The sequence below is a fragment of the Aphis gossypii genome, unplaced genomic scaffold (genome assembly GCF_020184175.1).
Source record: "Aphis gossypii isolate Hap1 unplaced genomic scaffold, ASM2018417v2 Contig00503, whole genome shotgun sequence".
In the NCBI taxonomy this organism is placed as follows: Eukaryota; Metazoa; Arthropoda; class Insecta; order Hemiptera; family Aphididae; genus Aphis; species Aphis gossypii.
The window spans coordinates 63,175-89,083 of NW_026083135.1; the positions used below are offsets into that span (position 1 = coordinate 63,175).

Here is a 25,909-nt window from a genome sequence, read left to right on the forward strand (position 1 = left end):
AAGTAGATATTATATGCATAGGCACAAATTTGTAGCCCTTCCCCCAAAACCTAGGACATACAATTTTAATATGCTATTTTGCAATGGTCTTCATGTTTTTAATATATTCAGCCCCCCCCCCCAAGTTAAAAGTTCAAATTGCGCCTATGATTATATGAGTAAGTTTATTAACAATTTTCAATAACAAAACAAGAAGTATAAATATTTTGTCTTACAGTCGTTTGAGCCAATCTCTATGATAGGTAGATGAATTAATATTATGTGGTGATCTTATCTCTTGGAATACGTTTTTTGTAACAATTTATTTTAACAATTAAAACATATTATCTGCTATTGATGGAAGTTTGGTAGAATTTCTCCTGAATAATAATTAATAAGAAAATATAAAAATGATATATTTATGTCAGCTATCTTAGCATTTTAGTATAAAATAAATAACTAAACAAATCAAGAATATATTTAAATAAATAAACAAAACAAATAAAAATATAATATAATATCTATACTACTTTATAAAATTAAGTCGCTTTTTTTTTGTCCGGGCTAATCTCCGAAACTACTTATTCAATCGTCGTGCAATTTTTTTTAAATTAAAGAGAATGTCGGGGAGCGGGTTTATAGCATAAATTATGGACCTAACTCCTGTGAGTTATAGATTTAGAGACAAAAACTGAGTTACATCGGTGGCGCCCTCTAGCAGATAAAAATATAAATATAAATATAATATAAATAATAATACAAATATCGATAATAGCAGGGCTTGAAATCGATTAATATCGATAAAAATCGAAAAAAAAAATATTTTTATATTCTGGTTGATATACATTTTTTATTATAGATACTGAGAACTTTAGAGTAAACAAATATAATAGTTGGCACATTATTCATTTTGTTTTGAAACTTTATCGTTTTATCGTTTTTATTTTAACTACTTAAAAATAATATGAGAGTCTATGTACAGATCAAGATAATATAAATTTTGTCAAAGATTTACTTTTAATAGGCAAAGGAGAATTTCAAGCAACGAATGATAAAATACATATTAAAAATTTCTGTAATTCAGTACTCACTATAACAAAATTGATTCAAAACGTGTACCCGAACATTCCAAATATATCTTCTAAATCATTGAAATGGTTTCAAGAAAGGGCTATTTTGTCACCAACAAATGAGCAAGTCGACAAAATAAATGATTTGTTTCTATCTAGGTTTGACGCTCAATCACAAATGTACTATTCAGTTGATACAGTTTTAGAAAAAGAGGATGCAGTCCATTTCCCAACTGAATTTCTTAACTCTTTAACACCTCCTGGAGTCCCACCACATAAACTGATTTTAAAAATAGGGGCACCTATTATTTTAATGAGAAATTTGAGCCCACCTACACTTTGCAACGGTACAAGACTATAAATCAAAAAATTGAGAAGTTCATTACTCGAGTGCATAATATTAACAGGCTGTGGTAATGGAAAAACTGTTTTAATACCAAGAATACCAATTATACCCTCAGATTTACCTTTTAAGTTTAAACGTATTCAATTTCCCGTTAAATTAGCATTTGCAATGACTATAAATAAGGCACAGGGACAAACACTTAACGTTGCTGGAATTGACCTAAGCGTTCAATGTTTTTCTCACGGTCAACTATACATCACCCTGTCACGTGTGACATCCAAATTTAATTTGTATATTTTTGCCCCTGATCCAGAAAAAGTTGATAACGTTGTTTATAAAGAAATTTTTTAAGTCTTTGAATAATTATCAAAATACTGGCATAATTCATCTTTTGTTCCATCCATAGTTATACCTACAAAATGTACATACACAATTTACATACATCTGAGAAATCTTGCAATAGCGAAGCATTGCCGGGTCAGCTAGTAAATATATAAAAAAGTGTTGTAATATATAAAAAAAATATATCTATATATATATATAATATATATATTAATGAATAACAAAAAAATAATGAAATATTTTTTCAATTTAAAAATATTCTCAAGGTACCTTCGACCATATCACCACAGACGTCACATGTGGCAGGAGGTGTTGAGATGCAGCTTGCACAATACCATCCATGGCCACAGTCCGACAGTATGTATTGCGCCTGGTCTGGTACATATTGTACATGACGCATACATCCAAGACACTGACTTCCAGTTAGATCAAGTAAAGAATTGTTTGACATCCATTTACCTTTTAATAAAAATTGTATATTTTAATTATAAAAGAAAAAAATCTTCAATTTACTGTATCATTATTAATATTTACCATCTCCTAGGTTAACATGCATTATATAGATGGGCTGTGTTGTGGGAAATTCTGCTTTGCAAATTCCGCATTTATCTAATTGAGTCGCACACTCATCACAGCACCAAAATGTTGGCCGACTTTACTTGGCTCCAACTTTCAAGGCAAACAAAACATCTGTCTACAGGGTCACCTTTAGAATAAAAAGTATAAGCTAGTTTTTATTTTTCAATTCTATTTAAGAGGACGTTACAAGGACATATTTTGTTGTCTCCGTCTTACAAGTGTGTATCATAACAAATTGTAAGCTCGATAGAACACGTTTAGCTTCGTTAGTTTAAAAAATAGATTAAATTTGCCCTCTTCTACAATTTAAAGCTAAGTTTATTGTATGGCATCTTGTAGGCTTTGTATTATATTTTAATTTTAAAGTGAGCTATGAGTATTTTAATATGTAACATAAAATTTACAATTTTAAAATTAAAAATAAATATTAATATTATAAAAATACATTTTTATAACTTGCTTTAAAATTAAAATATAATAAAAAGCCTATGAGATACTCTACAAAATAATCTTACCTTTACAAAATAATCTTACCTTTACATTTTATGAGGTAAATTCACTCTAATTTTTAAACTAGTATAGCTAAACATGATTTTTTGAGAGTAAAATTAGGTATGTTACGCACTTCTAAGACGAAGATAACAAATATCAGTGTAACGTCCTTTTAATGGAAAATTATTATAATAATAATAACTTGCCTTCAAATGTAGGGATATCTAAATCAGCTGCCTGGTGAGCTGGTTGAGTATTTTATTCTGAAACTAAATGGAAAGTTATTAAGCTAATGTTTCAGTATTATAACATTTAAAATCAATCTACCGTCAACAAAAGCATCATCTATGATAAGCTCAACTATTTCATAGACCTCTTCCTCCGCTAACGTATCATTGATATGTGGCTGTTCAACTTCAAAACAAATTAAATTGTAGAATAAGTGAATATTTATTCATAAATAGTTTATTTTATTTATTATTTTTAAATTTGTTAGAATAATATATAATCTGTAATACAGTTACAATAAGCTTATGGGCATAGAAGAATAAATTACAAAATGTTAGTACTTGGGTGGAGAACCGCCCAAGGGTGACACTCCAACATTTTATTTATAGAAATACTCTAAGGCATACTTTCGTTTTCTGGCTGATCAAGGGGCTCATTTCGGTCTTCATTATTTGCTTATCAAACAAACAAAAAAGTCATATTTTGTTAAGACAATATATTTTTTATCATATTTTATTTCTATATGCTTACCTTGAATCTGGATTGGCACCTCAATATTGTCTGTATTCCCTATAATATTTATATTTAAAGTATAGTAACTAGAGTAAATAATATATTTTTAATTTAAATGTATAGTTGTATATTACCGAGAAGATGGCGACCTTCAATTAATCTAAGGTTACCACCTGGTTGTTGGCGCACATTTGGATGCCGGACCATTCCATGGTTTTCTGAAACTGCTGCTGCCCGTTGACGACCACGACCCCTCCTACCTCTACCAGCACCACGAATGTGGAATGGTGGTAATACAGGTGGCAGAGGCTGAAGTCCAATCATTGGTAGCTGTTCAGGAATATCTTCGAGAAGGATTTCTATAATTCCATTTTATTGTCATTTAGTTAATACACCCAATTGAATTTATATGGTACCTTCCATTAGCTAAAGGGCCTATTTGCATGTCTATATACCCTCTCACCGAATAAGACACTCTTCTTAAATATGTCATTGTGTCATAGCGGCCATAGCGTATGTTCCGTAGAGCATCAGCCAAAATGCAGTTATTTGTGTCTCTGCTAGACACAAAAGATCTTCGTACCTTTAAAGTTTGATTTATTAAAATTAAAATTAATTTCAAAAATGTAAGCCATATATAGTTAGTTGTCTCACTTGTTGGCCATTGATTGTTTGTAATGTTTCCCTCCGTACTCTACTTTCAACCGATCGTAATCGATCTCCAAAAAGTTATAAAAACCAATCAAAATTCTAGCTTTTGCCAACTATATATTTTTATTAAAAATCAATTACCGTAAAAAGACCAGACTGGGTGATGTATGCCTATGGTGGACTTAAGCATACTGTGAAAACTTTCCACAAAGTTGTTTGTACGGATGTTTACACCATAAACGGAAAACCCGGATGGACGTACTGTTGTCAACCAGTATTGTCTGACATAGTCCACTAACTGAACAATACGGTTCAGTATGCCCATATACGTGTTGCCAATCTTGTGATTGCTAGAAAGCCCCCAAGAATGTGGAAGTCTTCTGGCAATTCTGGCATCTGTTGTGGTGGCAAGTGTGGTAAAAGACATAATCTATATATAAAAAAAATGTTAATATTAATGTAAGAATTTCTCATATCACTAGATCCTAATCCATCCGCCATTAATTGTTATTTCTTATTACCATTTTCAGTATTGTGGCAGCATGATGGTTTTCACGAAATAATGTCACCATGCCATGGGTCTGGACAAAACGTAAAATGCTCGCAAACAAATAGTGCATTTGAGAATATAATTTCTTTATTGACTAAGGTAAATCACAAATGCTGAAATATATTAAAAATATTGGTGAACTAGAAAACTTTTTTTTATACATATATCAGTTTCATATCTAGATTAAAGAATCCAGAAAAATACTATACAATAATAAAAACATTAATGCACAATTTGTTTATTACCTGGCAAAAATGGAACCAGCACCCGATCAATTGGCATTCTGGAATCACTATTCGTATTGCATTTCGCATGGCTGTTTCAAAGTCTGATACAATACTTACATTTTGCCAGTCAAAAATATCTTCTGGTAAATTATTTCGCACATATTGCCACAGTCCTATATAGACGTTTTCTGTTCTACGATTTAATAATGCGTATACCACAGGAACTGACTTAAATTACAAATGTAAATTGAAGAAAATAAAATTTAAATAAACTAAATATGTAAGTAAATTGATTATTTAATGTTAACATATCTCTTACGACATTATCCAAGACAGCGTGAATTGTGATCAACTGCTCGGCATCAGCAGGAACTCGCGGAATAACACCAAATGTACCATCAATTGCCAAGACTCTTGCTTCACGTAGGTATGGAGCAATGTGTCGTATAAATGTCAAATTTAAAAAAATCAATCCTCCAAAAATCAATTCTTCATTGACTATGAACTCCAAGTTTCCATGGAAGAATGGTGCATTATCGTCTACTGAATAAAGTAGACGGTTTTGCCATGTTGGTGACATAATAATCTCTCCCATGGCCCTGAGATTATCTGGTGTTGGGGGATTCACACTTCTTTGCACATAGCGCATTGCCCGTAGTGCTTGCTAACGAGACACCTCTATAGCTGCATTTGGAAATCTAAAAAATTATTATTCGTGTATGAGTACATTTTGACATAATTCTAAATGAAGTATTTAAGTAATTTTGTAAATTTGTGTACCTCCTCGCTTCTTTTTCCAGAATTGTCCGTGCAGGTGTCCTCTCTGTTAAAGAACGCCGTCTCATTGCATCGTAGAATGTCCCAATCTCTATATCATGCCCTACATGATGATTGTGTGGTTGATACATTATAATCGGAATATTTTCTGGAAATAGTGACATTGATGCAGTAGCAGTACATCCCCGTTCGTAACGCGAACATCGAAGCTGTCTATAAGGTTATTTTTTAAGGTATATTAATCATATTAAAGTCTATCAACCAGTGTACTCAATATTAATGCATTATATTTTTATAAGTATTCAATACTAACCGTCGATTAGTGGATTGATGATTTTGCACATATGTGTATCCAACATCATCAGCATATACCAAGTGACCTCTGAGCCCTGGTACTCTCCTTGATGGAGCTCCTTCATTGCCAAGAAGAATATTGATCACTCTATGAGGTGACCGAGATCTCGACCTGATTCTTCCACCATGTTCATCTGATGAATTGTGTACTTACATTTTTATATTGAAAATTATTAAGCAAATACTAGTTTAACATTTGTTTTAAATTTACAAATAATTTTATTTTTTGTCACTAAAATTTTGAATTGAAATTGAGTAAATTAACATATTTATTTTTATGTATATTATAATTTATTATGTAAATTTAAATATAGAAATATAATCATTAATGATAATTTATTTTTATTAGCTCTTAATAATTAAACTAAACATTAAAGATATTTGAAAATTAATATTAATACTATGTTACCACTGATCAAGTTCAAAAATGTTTAAATAATTATTTTGACTTACCTGCCATACTGGTAAATCTTGAAAAAATCAAACAAAATCAAACCAAAAGACACTTAACTGTTTACTTACAACTGAGTTGACGCTAATTAAGACTGTATGACATACGACTGGTGGCTTTTATAGAAAAGTGTTATCCCCCTCTTATAGATCATCACGTAATAATTTGGAATGACAATGATAAATTCTTAAAAGTTTAAGGGGCTAATGGTTCTATAGGTACTTTAAAATATTTATACAAGCCAAGTTAACTTCTTCGAAAGGCCGAGTAGACGGAGAAAGTATACATTTGCTTGATTTCAAGAATATTCCTAAATATTTGGAAACTCGAAAATCGGAAAATAATATTTTATGGATTCTGCACTTCCAAAAACCTTAGTCTATGTAGACTGTAGAGAAATAATATGAATACTAATTCTCTAATTGCTGCCTGGTACGAAGAAAGACGTTTCAATGTGTAGTTAATATCAACCTAAATCTAAATCTTCAGTACTTACGTATAACAAATTTAGGTATATTTCTATTTTACCCTAATTTTTGACAATTTTTTTTTTGAAACCCATGTATTTTGACATTCTAAAAACGATGGTGCAAAAATAAATTGGGGCTAATCATTAGTTTTTAAGTTATAGCACTTAGAAAATTACGTATTTTGTAATATTTTGTTTAAATAGCCAATATATTCGATTTCCTAATTGTTAGATTTTTTGATTATGACCAAGCTTAGTATCGAATTGCAACCGAAATGCATTTCTGTTGGTCCTGTGACCTACTTGAGGTGGTGTTACATAGCAAATCGGGGGATATTTTCGATTTGTGCGGAGCGAAGCGACGGCGCCGAGGAGCGTAGCAACGAGTGCCGATACACGCGCAGTCACTGCCGAGGCATATTGTGATAATCAATTTTTTTTGAATTTTTAGACCAAGTTTAATATTGAGTTGCAACCAAAATGCTTTTAACTCGATACTTAATTATTAATAAAAACGTAAAAAAGTGCAAAAAATTTATAAATCGAATATATTGGCTATTTAAACAAAATATTACAAAATACGTAATTTTCAAAGTGCTATAACTTAAAAACTAATGATTTGCCCCAATTTATTTTTGCACCATCGTTTTTAGAATGTCAAAATACATGGGTTTCAAAAAAAAAATTGTCAAAAATTAGGAAGTCCGGTAAAATAGAAAAGTTCCCAAATTTATTACTTATAAACCACGAACTGGGTATACAATAATTACCGCTGTGCAATACTTGGGTAGAGTTGACTAATTCTTAGGATTCCATATTATCGTAATACATACTACGTAATTGACCAAGTTCATATGACCCAGTCATATTCTATGCAGAACATTTTACTTGTCAACTGTAAATCGCGTACACGTATTCAATGTATTTTGTGGCTAATTTACCAACTGTACATAGGTACCTAGTACTACCTACCTAAAAAGATTATTCTGAGAGGAGACGGTCTGCCAGCCTAAATATATTTTATTAAATCCCTATTATAATCAGTGGCGTAGCCAGGATTATGAAAGCGAGGGGGTTACTTTCATACTTTTTAATAAAGTTTTAAAATGTGCTTTTTTTAGTAAATTCATGAAATAACCTGCGTAGACGTAAAATACTCAAAATTACAATTTTTAAAAGTTCATAACCTTGGAACTAAGTTAAGTAGACAAATTCTGATTGCATCATTGTACTTAAGTCATTGAAATACATATATAGGTTCTCGAAAAAAATCAAGCTAAACTGCATTATTTCTAATGATTTCAGACGTTTATTTGAGATATTTTAAAATATTTGTAACTTTTCAACTTTTCTGGTAGAAAATATGCTTAAGCAACATAAGCTCATAAGCTTCGATGGCCGATGTATGTTTTTGAAAGTAAATTGGATCTAGTTGGTGTTTTTAGGAGGTCGAATTTGAAATTGTATTAAAATTGTTTGGTAACCAGCATGGTTATACCGTCCTCACTTGGATTGTATTTGAATATTTTATTAATTAAAATGTCTATAAATTTCAATAAAAAATTATTTATCCAGTCAAAAAGCTTATAAATGTTATTCGTAAGTATCTATTTTAGTTAAAATATTAACGATTTATAGACACCATGATTATTTTTTATATTTTTTTTTAAATAATAATAATACGGGCAATGGGGGGGCTTCAGTCCGTTAGCCCCCCCTGCGGTTGCCACTGATGCAAACCTACTGGTTACTGTTATATTTTATAAATTTCAAATGTACTATACTGAAGTCAGAATGTCAATAAAATTGTTTAGACATTTGAATAATAATTATTGTAAATATTCTCAAAATTGATTTATTGGAAGTTCTTTGTGGTGATGCACTAACTTTCCATTCTCTGGATAATTATGTTTCAAAATATAAATTTATAGATTTGTTCAACCTACTTTTTGATTTTTTCTGACAAGGCCAATCGATTTATCGATGTTTTTTCAATAAGAATCTATGTACTCATTATGGTCCTGATGCTCAAACACGATTTTCTTAATTTTGGCAATAGTACGTTTTGAATTTCCACCCCTCAATTCATTGACGCAAATAGGGGGGGGGGGCTTGGGGCATAGGCGGAGCTTGATAAATTTAGTTGGGGGTCTCAAGCCCCAGATTATTTTAATTATATATTTTAACCTACACTGAAAAAAATTCTAATAGTAACATTGACAAACATGTTTTGTAGATGATCAACAAATCTAACATTTATTACGCTGACAATATTTGTATTATGACGATAAAAAATTGTTAGTTTAATAAAAATGTTGTCATATACTGTAATTGTTTATTTTATCAATTTGACAATCAATTGTCATATCTATAAATCTTATTATATTCACCCAACAATATGCATTTATCATTGGTAATATAAATTTTTTTAAATCAATAATTATTTTGTCATTCCAACAACAAAATGTACTTGAATGATAAAATCGTGTTGTCAAATATATTTATAACAAATTAGTTTTTTCATTTCAACAAACACTTTATTAACTTTATAAGTTATTATACTTATTAAAAATCTACATATTTTGTCTGTGTTCACTACATACCTATTATGAGAATTGTATTTATATAACACTACATTTTTGAATATATTATTTACGTACCTATTCTTATTACATGGTTTATAGTATTTTTTATCTATATACAATTAACATTCAGTGATTAATATATATATAATATATGTGTTTCTGTGTTGGATGCTGGTTAAAATAGGTAATGATTTATCTACCTAAGATTTGGTGTGATACATTTAAATAAGCTCGTTTATAATTTATATTATGTAATCGGGCTATAGCTAATTTGTAGTTTATAATGAATTATAAAAGGAGGTAAGTTTGTATTAATTATTTTATTACGTATATATATAAATATTAATTGAAAATAAATGCACTAATGCGGTTTTGCTCGTAAATTTTTCGCAGAAATTAAAATTACGTGCTCTTAAGTGAGCGCTTATAATGTTTTCTTAAAATTAGGCCTAGTATGGAATTCGCCAAGATGCGCTTGCGGGGACTGGAAATAAAAGATAATTGGTAAATATATAATATCTTCTCTGAAAATCTGAGCAAGGGAAAATCACAATTATCGTTGGCTCTCATTGGGTCTGTACTAAATTTCCACTAAAACGAACAACAAGCAAATGAAAAATACGACGAGAACATTCGATAAAAATTATTCTGTCCCGCATTTCACTCTTGGAGTTCAAGTGTTCAACTGTCGACTTAGCGTCTTAACACCGTGTTCGAGATATCCAAGATATATTATACTGTTATAACTAAACACCATTTTGACTATCATTTGTCATAATATTGTGTAATAATAATATTTATTACCTATATCGTCTTACTTGCACGTAAAATTAGGTAAGTTATGATTTTTTACATTAAGTACCTACTTAGCATATAAGCAGTGACTAAGTTAAGATTTTGTTCTAAATGTTCAGCACTTAGTTATCAAAATTGAACATTTTATACATTTTTAACTATAAAAAATAATTTGCAAATTTTCGAAGTTGAAATCGTGTATTAGTAAAAACTATATAGATATAAGATACAGACACAAAACAATTAAGTATAATTGTAACATTCATCGCTTTGTTTAGAATATATATAACCCTTGGGACTGGAGGGGGATCTTTTAATCCAACCACAACTACCACAACTACATAACTCGTCACTGCATATTATATAAGTATAGTTATGAGCATTTTAAGATTTATTTATACATTGATAACAATTACTCTTGAATAATAAAAATAAATTATAGGTGGGTGCTTATAAAAACGACATAAAAGTTTAAAAATAGATAACAAAAACAATAATTATTTTAACAGCAATATTATTATATAGGTATAGTTCAACCAGATTCAACCTATGTAAATATTTTTTTATTCAATAAGATTTTTTTAACAATAGGTATTTATAAATATCTTTCAAAAATATAAAGTTAAAACAATTTTTATTAAACATTTACATAGGTATTACATTAATATTGTGAGAAACTTTTAATTCTACTTAATGCAGTCATTTTATGTTTTTATAATTAATATTAAATTAATGAATTCAAATTTAATTATTTATTCCAAATATTTTTAAAACATTTAGGTATTTACATATAAATATCAACCTATTACTTAATTAATTTAGAGTATAATACATACACACAAAACACACTTGCTTGTAATAGGTATACTTTAATACTTACATAAATGTTATTATTATTTTTAAAAACTGAATAATATATTTTATAGGTTTAATTCCAATGCTGCAAGTAGGTACTGGTTGATTCCTCTTTTTTTTCTGTTAACTACCTACCTATTCTCATTATGATTTGTTTTGTTTGTAAATCTACATTTTCTAACTTAAAAACCCTGGTGGTCCATTTTAAAATATTTCACTCACTCAAGTCATACAGTACATATGAATGTGCTGAAGAATCCTGTCATCAGGCTTTCCAATGTTTAAATAGTTTTAAAAGGCACATTTCAACTAAACATATTCGACACAGCCCCAACTTAGATAGTAATATTGATAATATAAATTCAAATGTCAATAGTGACAAAAATGTCACAGAAGTATACATGGATACGCCCATATTAGATAATCAACCCGATTGCAGCTCAAAAAAAATACCTCAATGTTTTGATATAGATTCTGCTATTAATTCCTTATATAAATCAGCTATTACATTTATCATGAGTCTGCATAATAATAATAATTTTTCATTTAAAGATGTTTTAAAGATACAAAGTGGTATTATTGAATATTTAACTAAACCAATGGCATTAATGCTGACAGAATTAAATAATTCCCAAGTAGAAGTAGTAGAACATTCAACTATAAAGATACAACTTAATAAACTCTCCACGGTTTTTTCAAATCCTTTTCAACCTTGTAGTACTGAGTACCGTTTAGGAAAATGGCTTGTTCAAAATCAATATGTTACTGACTTACAACAATTTACCATTAACAATGAAATTTGTAATGTTCAGCTATTGGGTGAAACGATATATGATGAAAAGGTAACTAAAGGAGCTCTGTTACCTTTGAATGAGCAATTTAAAAAATATTTAGAACATGGTGATAATTTAAATACTTTTATTAATAACCTTACAATATTAAAAAATGATGATTCAAGTATTTCTCATTTTGTGCAAGGGAATCTTTGGAAACAGAAAACATCACATTATGTAGGAAAATTAGTTTTTCCTTTTTTTTTATACATGGATGATGTAGAAATAAATAATCCGTTAGGATCCCATTCAATGTCCCAATCAATCTCTGCCATTTACTACAGTTTTCCCCTTGCAGAAAACAGTTCCCAACTATCAAATATTTTTTTAGCTGCTTTAATAAAAACCATTGATTACAAAAAATTTGGGAATGAGCCATGTTTAACACATTTAATTCGTGAAATTAATATCCTTGAGAAAGAAGGTTTGATAGTTACAACACAAGATGGAGAATTCCATGTACATTTTATTCTAGGACTAATATTGGGAGACAATTTAGGATTGAACACTATGCTTGATTTTAGCAAATCCTTCTCAGCCAATTACTACTGTCGCTTTTGCAAAGCTAGTAAGTCTGAAGCTTTAGAGCTATTTGTTGAGAATAGAGAAATAATGCGTACAATAAATAATTATTCAGAGGATGTAAATACTAATAATTTTATAAGTACTGGGATTTATGGTGAGTCTGTTTTAAATCAAATTTACAGTTTTCATGTTGTGACTAATTATTGCGTGGATATTATGCATGACATGTTTGAAGGAGTACGCCATTACGATATGTGCCATGTAATTTTGTATTATACGCAAACTGCAAAATTATTTTCCCTAGAAAAATTAAATAATCGTAAGACCACTTTTAAGTATGGTACAATAGAAGTTGGTAATATTTCACCCCCAATTACATTATTACATTTACAAAAACATCATTTAAAAATGTCTGCTCGAGAGGTAATGACATTTGTACATTTTTTTCCTCTCATGATAGGGGACCTAATTCCTGAAAATGATGATGTATGGAATTTTGTAATTATTTTATTAAAAATTGTTGAGTTGTTAATGTCTTACAAATTTACAGATAACTCAATAAAATATTTGGAACAATTAATAAAAGACCATAATTCTTTATACAGCCTACTTTTTAATGATACTCTTAAGCCCAAACATCATTTTTTGATACACTATCCTAATATAATCCGTGAATCAGGACCACCTCGACATTTCTGGTGTTTTCGTTTTGAGGGTAAACATAAGGAAATAAAAACATATGCACGTTCAATAACATCGAGAAAAAATATAACACTTACACTAGCCAAAAAATTTCAAATTAAATTTGCCTATTTACTAATGCAACCGAAAAAACATAATTTGGTGTTGAATCCTAAACACATAATCAAAGACAGTCAATATAGTAAATTAATAAACGATACATATAAAATAACATCTAAGCAGTATGAATGTTATAATAAAATTGAATACATGGGTACTAATTATAAGGAAGGATATTATTTAACCAGATTTATTTTTGAAATGTGTCTATTTGAAATAATAGAAATAATAGTAATTAATAATATTAAAATAATTATCTTAACAAAACAAATAAAATTAAATGGTTTTCATTCTCATTTTGAAGCGTATGAAGTGGATTTTAATGAACATATAGTTTTAAATCCAGTTTTTAATGAAATAAATTACTTTAATGGACCACCAATAAATGTAATTAATACTTCAACAGGCAAAAAAATGTTTAGAACAAAAGAGTATTTTATGTAATATACATATTATACATACTGCCTATTGGGTATTCCATTTCAACAATTTGTCTTATTTTTTCATTTTTATTAATTTTTTTAATATGCTTATAATTTAATAAATAGTTTTTAAGATTTGTAATTATATATACACATCATAATAGAGTATAATATAATAATTAAAATCAATTGTAATTTAAAAAAAGAATGAATAACCAAAACATTTTTGAAAATCTGGATGATTCATACACTGAATTAATCAAAAACAGTTCGGATGAAGAATTTACTGAAAAAAATAACACTGATTTTAATCAAGTCCGTATTATCATATAAAATATTAAAAACTTAATTAGTAACTAATACATTTTTAATATAGGATCCATCTGCTGAGTATATAGATATTCCAACAGTGGTTGGTTATAACTACCCAGTGGAAACCATACAAGAGTTAAATGATTTATTAAGTCAATGGGGATTAAATTGTTTATACAAAACATGCTTAAGTAATTTTAACATTATTCATAAATAGTTCTAAAATGTTTAATTTGTATATTTTATTTTACATATATTTAGCTGAACTAGTGGACATAGTTACTTTATCAAAGATAAATTTGTCTGAAATTTCTATGTTGACCAAACAGTTTCCTCTGGGCATTCAGATAAATTTTAGGCACAATGTTGAAATTTGGCAAAAAAGTTATGCTCAACTAAATGAACCAAATAAGAACATAAGACCTCCCATTCTTCCATCTCCTTCATGCTCGTCTGCGTTGGAAATTGCACCATCGGTCAATAATCAAAATATAGTCCAACCTCAAAGCATACCTTCAAAAATTGTAAATTTTGAACTATGTAACATATTGAACTCTACTCAAGGTGCTTTGATAGTTGATTATTACAAAAGTCACAATTGTTTGAATGATCATATAAGAACTTTATTAGTTGAAATAATAATTCAAGAATTAATAACAAAAAAAATATTAATGTCTGTGGCATTGGCAGAAAATATTGCAAACCAAATACAACAACTTTTTTCATCTGAATTGAAGGTTTGATAATTATATGAAAGCACAATAATGCATATTATATAATCAATAATTTAATTAATTATACTTTTTTTATAGGAAAATTATTTCATAAAAGATCATTCAAGACAGCCAAGAGGAAAGATATACTGTAAATATTACAATACTATGAGAACACTAAAAACAAGCGGGTTAATCTTAAAACATACAGGAAAAAATGAATTAATTAATAAAACTAAAAATAGTAGTTTTAGTAGATGGACTACTAATAACTATGGTAAATATATTTAAAAAAATATATATTATAAAGAATAATATATTATTTTAATAATTTATGATAGAACCTGAAGAAGATATACAGTTAATCTTAAACCAAATTAAGCATGATAACTGTAGTCTTCCAGAACTTGAGCGACATTGGAGTTCAACTGTAAATCACAGGTTAAATTATATTCAGAAGGCCACAACAACTCAGGAAATAATAAAAGAATGGAAGAGCTATAAAATACCAATGGGTTATAAATTAGTATGTAAAATTTGTTTTTTAAATTAAATTTGTATCAACCATGAGTTAGTTTTAACTATTAAACAATCAGATGCTAATCACATTACATGCGAATATTAAGTTTTGTTAACCATGGTCAATATAAGTTGATAATAACTAAGAAGTTAATTTTACAATTTATAATATATAATATGGATGGATTAGGTTAATAAAATATTTTGTTAGTTGTTTTAGAGTAGGGAAGACTGAGTACGATTGTAACATTTTTCACAAAATCATTTATTTCTTCCAAAATTTAAGCTATTTTTCTTTAGTTACACTTTTAATCATTAAAATAACTTAATTCTTTTATAAATAAGTGAGTATATTGTACGTTAATTTTCACAATTTTGTAAATTAATGAAGGTAAAAAAAAAAAATAATAAGGGCCCGGTACAAAAGTAACACATTTCTTTTTATAATTTTTAAATGGTATAATTTAATCTTTTTAACCATTTCATACTAAAGATCTATGAATAAAAATATTTTAACTTTTTAAATTGGGTTTTGTTTGATTTTTAAAGTTTTAAATTATTAAAATAGTTACTTATTATAACTTTAAATAGACAATACAAAATGTTGATAATATAAAAAAATAACAGTAGGTACCTAACTAATAGAGATAAGAATGTATTGAATTTTTATAAAATTATAATTAAACAACATATTTAAATTAAAAATAATACAACTTTGTAAAAAAAAAGTTTTATTTAATATATTTATATTATTTTATATGTTACAATTGTCCCTCAATAAACTGTTACATTAATACCCATTCAATATTTTTTTAGTAACTTCAATATTATGAAAAATACTTATTGACCTGTGTATTTTGAATAATATCCAGTGAAACTACACAAGTTTCTGACTAAGTTAACGTAAAAAACATAATGAAAAATATAATTTAACAATCACAAAAAAATAAAAATTAACTGATAATATTATTTACTATCAGTTATCAAAAACACATTTTTATTTTCTATTATAATAATGATATCAACTAATTGATTAGGAAATATTGATTATCATATAGTGGGACATTTGGCGTATTTATTTGACGTTTTTGTATTGGTTGTGGAACAAGTTATAGCCAGTGTACAATTATTATAGCTATGTAAAATATTTATTATCTAACTCCCAATTTACTAATTTACTTTTCAGATTGATATTGATTTTAATGCTCTTCACCCAACCTGTTTTAATGTACTAGGAAACTATGAAATAAAATTATTAAAAATATTCAATGTTTTAACAACAAAAATTAAAGATATGAACTCCCGTAAAATATTAGAAAGTTTTATTGAGATGGAAAACCCATGTGAAAGTAATTAATAATAATTATTAATTTAAAATTATATCTATAAATATCCTTATATAAAGATATTTCTTGTAATTATGTATAAAATTAGTTAGTAGGTACCTAACTAATCACATCGTGTATTTTCAGATGCTAAACAAGCGGTTACATTTTATTTAATCCATTCATTATTTGTGCCAACTTCCAAAAAAGTTACTATGGATGATAAAGGGAAGAAAAATATTGTGAAATTCTCTATTAAAGATTCACAAAATACTTTTTTGGTATTTTGTAATACAGTTACCCTGGCTGAAGAATTCATAACTGACCGATATAATCTAAAATTGCCTATTCAGCCCTTTATTTTGGTTGTTGGTACTCCACTTCAACCAAAAGAGATAATTGTATATTTTGATACGATTAAATATAAAGTTTTCACTATACTAAGAGCAATAGATGTGTGTTTTAAGATTATACATTTATTTAATTTAGAGTACCCAATCGAATCATGTGCTGTATGGCAATTTATACAAAAATATTTGTATAATATTAAAACTAAATTTGATAAATCCCACCCCAATTTAAATCAATTAATTTTTGATTTAGAAAATAATACAGAATAGATAAATATATTACGTATAGGTATTCTATTATTATATCCAAATAATATATGGTACCTAATTACATTTGTATACCTGACAATATATTTCTATATTCTTTTTTTTTATATATATACATTGAGTACTTACTCACATTCAATATGTAATATTATAATATGCGTAATATACATAATTAATGTTTTAATGTGATTTACATATTATAAAGTTTGCTACAAGTATTAGCCTACTTATTGCATTTAAAAAATATATATATATGTAATATAAAAATTACTATGTAACTACATGATAGATAAGTATTGCATGGTATAAATTATATAACGTACCTTTTTTAAATGATTAAAAATAATTAAATTTATTTGAATTCATGTGATAATTAGATAAAAGTGATAAAGATCAACTTTAAAGTTGTATATGTAAGAAAGATTGATAAAATATGAATTTAATTTAACTGTATAGCTTTGATTGAATATTAGGTAAATCTATTATTTATTTGTTATTATATATTTATGAATCTTTATATTGTATTTATTATAATGCATATTTTATATAAGCTTCATTATGTTATTATATATTTTTATACCTACATTGTTTTACCTATATAATTTATATTTCTTTATGTTGTATACAATTTCAAAACATATACTAAATAAAAAAAAATATATTTAATATTTAAATGAACTATAGTTTTTTTTTTTATTACCTATATTTAAATTTCAAATGATAAATTATTTGAAATTTGCATACCACTTTTTGATGCAGCAATAATAATTTCAGTTATCATATGATCAGAAAATTTTATTGAAATGATAAACCCATTTGTTGGATATGAACAGATTATATTTTTATCAGTAACAAATATATTTGATTGAAATGATAAAATTAATAATCTTAACAATAAATTTCTTATGATTTGTTTATCAAATAATGTTTCCTATTAATAAAATATTTTATTGTATTAATAAAATATTTTATTGTATTAATAAAATATTTTATTGTATTAATGAAATATTTTATTGTATTGATCAGATATTTTGTTAAAATAGTGTTAGCCATGACAATGTTATGTGATCAAATTAATAATGTAAATTTAATCAAAACGATAAAATGTTTGTCATTTTTCAAGATGATCATGAATTGACAATTTATTGTTGTTAGTTGGACAAATCTGTTTGTTAGCTGAATAGTGACAAATATTTTGTTGATCAAATCTATATTTTTATCAATGTTACCAAGGTTTTTTTTTCAGTGTATGTAGTTGGAAATAATCTTAATTCTTAATACAAATATGAACAAATTTAAAATAGACTAAAATATATGAATGTATTCCATGCTATATTACTATTACAATATTAATACAAATACAGAAAATTATTTTTTTTTTAATAACATTAGAAATTGTATTTTAAATGTCTTTAGACTGAAAAAACTAAAAACAACAAGTTAACATAAATGTTTTCTTAAACTATACTTTAAGTGTCTTACTTCTTGTACTTAAATAATAAAATAATAAGTTACCTATGAACCATAAATTAATTTAGTGTTAACACTGTTATTCGTTACTAAAACTATAAAATAATTGAACACATTTATTAGTCATAGTGAAGTTGTCGGTAATTTATTTTATATGGTTTCGGTGAACATCGACATTCGACGTATTATATGTTTATATAGGTACATGCATACGATATACCAGTATATTATTATTCATAATTCTGAATTACGAGTTTATTTACGATCGTTATACAATTACAAGTGACCATATGATTTGTTTTTTAGGTATTTAGAAAATACATTTCTTTCAAAAATATTAATTTCATATTTCAGTTACCATAAACCTATAGTTTCGTTTTTAAAGTATGATGATGCAAGTGAAGGCCACTCAGAGCAAAATTCACTGGAGTAATTTACACACAATTATAACTAAGTATATTGTAAAAGTTATTAATTTATAGTAGTATGGAAAAGAGAGTTCTAGCCACTCATCCTGCTGGCTCATCGCTATACCGCCTTGCGCATCCCGATTCAAACACCGCATCCCGCATCCCACCATCGCCGCCGCCCGATCGCGTACGTGCGCGACTTGTATTATCAGTTATAACATGTTATCATTTGTTATCATATACGTATGCATACAACTAGTTATCATTTGTTATCACATACAACCAGTTATCACATGTTATCAGTTATCATTTGTTATCATATATTTGTTACTTGTTGAGCTACTTTACATTTTAAATAGGCAGGGTAGACACAGTGTGCTAATAAAATGATAATATTCATACCTAATGGCATGAATTGTATCTTATTATTGTCGATACAGTTAAAAGGTATAATGGTCATTATAATGTACAGGTGGTGGTTTTGTTTACTTTACCCTCGACGTATATATATATATATATAACTCTCGCACGGCATACAAATCGCCACCGTATTGTCATTACCAGACATCACTTAAAGAACAATTATTAAAGGATAAAATAGACATCTGTTCGCACGCTCGTCGAAAATTATAAAATAATCAATATAATAATTGTCACAGGTATTGACACGTCAATCAAATAAATACAACACCATATTGTCAGTATAATAGTGTATATTTCCTTAATCAATTAACAAATATCTTAATAGTCACCTCATTAGATGAACATATCCGTAATTAATGAAAAATACACACCAATATATTGCCATCTTAATAGCCATCACAGGAGGCATTAATAACCGATATACCTACTTTTGTATATAAAATGCCATTAGGATTATTCGATATGTTAAATACCTATTTTTCGAAATTCGTACGACTCGTGTCGCCAGGATGTCGCCGACTCATAATGTATTTCCCTACACCACCTCTCACATTTCCATATTCAATTCATCGATAATCAATTAAATATATTACACTACCTATGCCCGCCTACTTAAATTTGGCTATATATATATACTCTGAAAGAGTCGTCAGTCGTTCAGTCTTCAATCGTATATTTATCGTTCACCCCGTCTTTAACCGTTGTGAGTATATTTTTCGGTCAGTCTGTCTTTTATTTTTATAAAATGTTTCAATGCGAGCAATGTCCTTTGAAATTCAGCTACGAGGTTAATTTGCTCGCTCACCGAAAAACTCATTTAACATTTTTCAAATGTCAGCAATGTACTTCGAAATTCACGACGAAACGTAATTTGGTTAGGCATGAAAAAAAGCATGCGGGTGTGCGTTACCCATGTACTAGGTGTTCCATTACATTCAGTTACAAGACCAACCTCATCAGACATTTAAAAAAATTTCATGGTACGTATTTTTGTAATCCGCTTTATATATTTATTTATACAATATTGATTACCAGGTGGCATCCCAGCCCCGCTGACAGAAAATATTCAAATCGCGCCACACATTTTTGTTCCCAACATACCAGCTGGAGCGTCTTCCATGAATCCAGGACCTACCACCCAAAACGATAGCATATTAACAGTACGAAATATCCAAACTACTCCCCTATCAACCGAACAAGATAATGCGATGGATGAATTTTTGGGCAACCTTGGTGACGATGAATGTATGGAAGTTCTAACCACCGTCGAAAATCTTGGACTCTGTGATACGGAAGGTTAGTAATTTAAATATTTATATAGACTGGGTATTTGCTAACTAGGTTTTTTTCTTAAAGACTCATACACTACGGGTGAAAACGGGAAACGTGTTTCTTTGGCCAACACAAAGTCAGCTATCATTGCAAAAAAAGCGCGCTTGAATCTAGTACAGTCCCCTGGGTTTGTGGAAATCTCGTCTTCCTCGAACCGTACAGTCACCTGGTATTACATTAAAAATATGAGTAATATAGAAAATTATGTATACTTCCTTGATTCGATTAAATCAGAACTTGTCAAGCTATTAAAATCAATTGCGTGCAAACATCCTATAAAGTTCAATTTAAAGCTAGAGGCAACATATAATATTCCACACGTAGAATATTCGTCTGAAAACCGTGCTTTTAAAACTGCAGCTAGGGCGATTTTCACTGATACTGGAGTACAAGAAATCGTTGAAGAGGCATTTACAAAATTAATGACAGAACAAACCGAGTATTCGAGCAAGGGTAGTGGCTTTACTTTACAGTGCATAGACGGTTTAATGTTAGGTGTATATAAATATACACCTATGGTTGGATCTTCCTACATGGCATTACCAGATCCAATAAAAAATAAAAAAGCCACTATCAACCCGCAAAACCTGGACATGCAATGCTTCAAATGGGCAATTCTTGCTAGGCATGTTACAGGAAAAAATAAAGCTTATGTTGGTGAAAATTATTTTGAACACGAAGGACGGTATAATTTTTCTGATCTTTCGTTCCCGACACCTCTTCACCAAGTAAAAATTTTTGAAAGAAATAATCCGAACGTGTCTGTCAATGTTTACGGTATTCAAAAGCAATTTCAACCACCAAAAGTTGTTAAATACCAAGTATTTCCATTAAAAGTAGTGGATGAAGAAAAACCCGAACATTTCGATCTACTATTAATATCAGACGAAGATAACAACCACTTTAGCTACATCTCAAATTTTTCTAGACTCATTCGCTCGCAAAAGACCAAACATAATGGACAAACAATTTTTTGTAAACGGTGCTTCACGTCATTCGATGGACAACAGTACAAATATAAATTGAATGGAGAGGCTGGACTAGCGCAACATAAACTGATATGTGGCACTCATAAGCCCATACTACCTCAGATGCCTGAACCTGGAACAATGCTAGAGTTTACAGGGTGGAAAAAAACACAACGTCATCCGATAGTAATTTACGCAGATTTTGAAGCATTGCTTAAAAAAAGTGATGAGAAAATTGGAGACAAAACAACAGCTTTTCAAAACCATGAAGCGATGAGCTATGGATTTTTGGTTAAGGCGAATGATGACATACCACTCGAACTACTTGAAAAATTTAATATTCCGACTTCACCAATTATTTATCGTGGAAATGAAAACAACCCGGACGTTGCAAAACATTTTGTCGATAGTATTGTGGAAATAGCTGAGAAAATAGAAAAATTACTGAAAACAAACACCCCTATCATTTTCACCGATGACCAACGAAAAACACACGAGTCATGTTGTATATGTAATCTATGTAAGACCGAGTTTTCTAAAGAAAATCATAAAGTGGCAGATCACTGCCATTTATCGGGAAAATTTAGGCAAACATTATGCAATACATGTAACCTTAAGCTCCAAACACCTAATTTTATACCGGTTTTTTTTCATAATTTATCAAATTATGATGCACATTTTATTGTGACACGTCTTGGCTATGATTCAAACACTATTAATGTTATTCCGAACAGTGAAGAAAAGTATGTCTCATTCTCAAAATATGTAAACAACAAGTTTTCAATAAGATTCATTGACACATGCAGATTTATGGCGTCAAGCTTATCGACCCTGTCCTCAAATTTAATAACACCTGGATACGAAAAGTTCAGAGAAATTGCCAAAGTGTTTAAACCCGAAGATATGCCGCTTGTTACCCGTAAAGGAGTATACCCGTACGAATATACAGACAATTGGAGCAAACTAGAAGAGACAAGTTTACCACAGAAAGAAGAATTTTATAGCACATTAACAGAGTCAAATATTGAAAACGCAGATTACGAACACGCAAAAACAGTATGGGACCACTTCAATTGTCGATCACTCGGTGAATATTCAGATCTGTATCTCAAAATTGATGTCTTATTATTGGCTGATGTTTTTGAAAATTTCCGTGATCTGTGTTTGAGCACATATCACCTCGACCCGGCATTCTACTACACAGCACCAGGTTTCAGCTTTGACTGTATGTTGAAATACACGTCTATGAAACTTGAATTACTCTCTGATTATGATATGCTGTTGATGATTGAAAAAGGTAAATTATAAAGCGATTGTTTATTTATAAATTATGTTTTATTTTTTTTATTAAAGGAATTCGTGGTGGTCTAACTCAAGCAAGCATGCGTTACGCTAAAGCAAACAACGAAAATACCCCAGATTACGAACCGTCAAATCCTAAATCATGGCTGATATACCAAGACTGTAAGTATATTTTTATAATTTCCTTTAATCAGTTGATAATATATTTCAATATTTAGGTAATAACTTATATGGCTGGGCTATGTCTCAATACATGCCATATGGAGGTTTTAAGTGGGTCAAACCATCACTAGACGGTCTAAATGATTTAAACGAAACATCTCCCATCGGCCGAATATATGAAGTTGATTTGGTTTATCCGGCAGAACTTCATGGTCATCACAATGATTTACCCTTTCTGCCTCAAAACAGTATTCCACCAGGTTCTAAAGTGAAAAAACTTATGACGACACTAGAATCAAAGAAAAATTATGTTATACACTATCGAAACTTGCAGCAAGCTATAGCCAACGGTCTCATAGTTGAAAAAGTAAATATATATATATATATACACTTATTTAGATTTAGATTTTAATATATTAATTTTATCATAGGTGCATAGAGTAGTACAGTTTAATCAGTCTGCTTGGCTAGCTGAATATATCAGTCTTAATACAGAGTTGCGGAAGAAGGCAGTAAACGACTTTGAAAAGGACTTTTTTAAGCTGATGAATAATGCTGTTTTTGGTATGTTATTATAAGTTATAGTAAGGTTTTTTTTTTTAATTAATTCCTGTCGTTTATCCAGGAAAAACGATGGAAAGCATGAGGAAAAGAATTAACATACAACTAGTGTCTAGTGAACAACGTCTCCAGAAGCTGATAAATCGTTCAACATTCAAATATTGCACGACATATAACGAAAATCTAAATGCTGTCTCATTGGAAAATAAAATAATCGATTTTTGTAAACCTATTTATATAGGTAAATTTTCACTTTAATTTTTTTTTAACGGTAGATTTTTATTTTAATATATTTATTTTCACAGGTTTTGCCGTGCTAGATATTTCAAAAACATTAATGTACGATTACCATTACAATGTCATGAAAAAACACTACGGAGACAAAATCAATCTCATGTACACTGACACTGGTAATTTTGTTTAAACTAATCTCATTTTTATATACTAATTTATAATAATTATTTTAGATTCACTGGTGTATCATGTTTTGACTGACAACTTTTACAACGACTTAGCACACAATTCCAACTTGCTTGACCGAATGGACACGGCAAATCTTCCGAAAGACCATCCGTGTTACATTGCTGACCGTAAGAAAATCCCGGGTTTGTTTTCTGACGAGACGGATGGACTCGTTATGACAGAGTTTTGTGCTCTCAGAGCCAAGTCTTATGCATATAAGATCAATGGGAAGGAAAAAATCAAAGCCAAGGGAATCCGTGGGCATGTGGTAAAGAACCACATGACATTCAATGACCATTATCGTTGTCTGTTTGGTGAAGCCGGCGTGGAGGCGTACCGAGAGAACGTTTCAATCCGATCATTCAAACACCAGCTCAAGACCATAAAGTCAGATAAGTTGACATTTAACAGCTATGATGATAAAAGGGTGATACTAGAAGATAAAATTCATACCTTGGCTTACGGACACTATAGTTTAGAGTAAGTTTTAGAATAATTACATATCATAAAACTGTTTAACTTATATAATTTTTTTATAGGAAAGACGAACTTGAATCTGAGGAGACTGTTAAATGGCCTGATCATGAGTTTCCAGTACACGTTGCTGGGCATGAGTGGGATGAATCGGATAAAGATTTAATGAGATTACTTCTAAGGGAATGCATGTCTACATAATTAAATACTGTATATATTTCTAATTTGTAAATACTATGTATATAAATTTGTATATTGAAAATATTATCATGTTATATATTTTAAATACTTGATATAGATTAATGTTTAGTTTGTAAAATACCATGTAAAATACCATGTATATTTGTTATATTGTAAAAAATACCGTGTATATAAACTTGTAAATATTCTAACCTTCTTGTAACCATGTATAAATAAAAAAAAATAAATAAATAAACACAAAGTTAAAATATTATTATGTTTATTAAATAAAATGTATACATTCAAAATTGTTATGAATTATTTATAAACCATTTCCTTATAGCAAATACTTTGTAAAATGTACATTGTTTAGGATTAAATTCCATATGAAAAATACAGCAAGGTAAAGTTTCGTCATCACATATTTGATCCAAACGAGGGCAGCCAACGTCTTCAATGTTGATTAGTGCGACGTGCGGTATATACTCCATAAGAACTTGTTTTTTCTGTTCACCCTTGACGTAAATGCAGGTGAATTTTAATGAATTCAATATTTTACCGAGTTCTTCATACTCGACATCACCAAATTCTACAGCTAGTTGATGATAATTACGTTCCAACCACTTGTTGGTTTTACGACTTTTGTTATCCTCCATGGATTTTGAATGTTTAAAAATCCAGTGTTGAGTCGCCCATGTTTCTGTGTCTACTATGGACATTTCTTTAATCATGTATTTATTGTTTACGCCAAGAACGCATTGCATGTCCAAGATGGCCGAAGACATTATGACTTGTTTTTATAATACGTTTCGATAGTATTAAGACGACTCAGTAT

The 25,909-nt window shown here is 29.1% G+C and overlaps 6 protein-coding genes, 1 long non-coding RNA gene and 1 pseudogene across 8 annotated transcripts; 5 read left to right on the top strand and 3 right to left on the bottom strand.

The window, feature by feature from the left end:
* The first annotated feature begins 1,182 nt into the window (after nucleotides 1–1,182).
* LOC126554443 (uncharacterized) lies at nucleotides 1,183–3,810 on the top strand. Of its 2 annotated transcripts, XR_007606675.1 has the most exons (6): nucleotides 1,183–1,462; nucleotides 1,802–1,880; nucleotides 2,004–2,169; nucleotides 2,282–2,457; nucleotides 3,027–3,250; nucleotides 3,673–3,756. It is a non-coding gene; the product is annotated as an uncharacterized LOC126554443 (long non-coding RNA). The 2 variants fall into 2 exon arrangements; XR_007606674.1 differs by lacking the exon at nucleotides 3,027–3,250 and having other exon boundaries at nucleotides 3,673–3,810.
* On the bottom strand, nucleotides 3,033–3,873 carry LOC126554442 (uncharacterized). Its single transcript, XM_050209524.1, has 4 exons — nucleotides 3,684–3,873; nucleotides 3,568–3,606; nucleotides 3,444–3,491; nucleotides 3,033–3,222 (listed from the first exon to the last, which is right to left on the bottom strand). Exons 1-4 carry the CDS (start codon nucleotides 3,871–3,873, stop codon nucleotides 3,098–3,100), a joined length of 402 nt encoding a protein of 133 aa, XP_050065481.1. The 3' UTR covers nucleotides 3,033–3,097.
* A 165-nt stretch (nucleotides 3,874–4,038) lies between these two features.
* On the bottom strand, nucleotides 4,039–4,701 carry LOC126554436 (uncharacterized). Its single transcript, XM_050209520.1, is given in 5 exon segments — nucleotides 4,039–4,132; nucleotides 4,204–4,226; nucleotides 4,228–4,268; nucleotides 4,342–4,525; nucleotides 4,528–4,701. Coding segments are annotated over 5 exon segments (516 nt in total).
* A 232-nt stretch (nucleotides 4,702–4,933) lies between these two features.
* LOC126554437 (uncharacterized) lies at nucleotides 4,934–6,568 on the bottom strand (annotated as a pseudogene).
* Nucleotides 6,569–14,827: 8,259 nt separating this feature from the next.
* On the top strand, nucleotides 14,828–15,422 carry LOC114119552 (uncharacterized). The gene is made up of 3 exons (XM_050209516.1): nucleotides 14,828–14,893; nucleotides 14,969–15,146; nucleotides 15,211–15,422. The coding sequence occupies exons 1-3, from the start codon at nucleotides 14,828–14,830 to the stop codon at nucleotides 15,420–15,422; spliced, it is 456 nt and encodes a 151-aa protein (XP_050065473.1).
* A 5,068-nt stretch (nucleotides 15,423–20,490) lies between these two features.
* Nucleotides 20,491–22,702, top strand: LOC126554438 (uncharacterized). Its single transcript, XM_050209521.1, has 4 exons — nucleotides 20,491–20,613; nucleotides 20,669–20,929; nucleotides 20,990–22,438; nucleotides 22,668–22,702. The coding sequence occupies exons 2-4, from the start codon at nucleotides 20,752–20,754 to the stop codon at nucleotides 22,700–22,702; spliced, it is 1,662 nt and encodes a 553-aa protein (XP_050065478.1). The 5' UTR covers nucleotides 20,491–20,613; nucleotides 20,669–20,751.
* LOC126554440 (uncharacterized) lies at nucleotides 22,363–23,975 on the top strand. Its single transcript, XM_050209522.1, has 4 exons — nucleotides 22,363–23,230; nucleotides 23,287–23,397; nucleotides 23,454–23,764; nucleotides 23,829–23,975. Exons 1-4 carry the CDS (start codon nucleotides 22,744–22,746, stop codon nucleotides 23,973–23,975), a joined length of 1,056 nt encoding a protein of 351 aa, XP_050065479.1. The 5' UTR covers nucleotides 22,363–22,743.
* Nucleotides 23,976–24,023: 48 nt separating this feature from the next.
* On the top strand, nucleotides 24,024–25,295 carry LOC126554441 (uncharacterized). The gene is made up of 4 exons (XM_050209523.1): nucleotides 24,024–24,199; nucleotides 24,264–24,368; nucleotides 24,426–24,900; nucleotides 24,960–25,295. The coding sequence occupies exons 1-4, from the start codon at nucleotides 24,031–24,033 to the stop codon at nucleotides 25,093–25,095; spliced, it is 885 nt and encodes a 294-aa protein (XP_050065480.1). The 5' UTR covers nucleotides 24,024–24,030; the 3' UTR covers nucleotides 25,096–25,295.
* The last annotated feature ends 614 nt before the right edge of the window (nucleotides 25,296–25,909 follow it).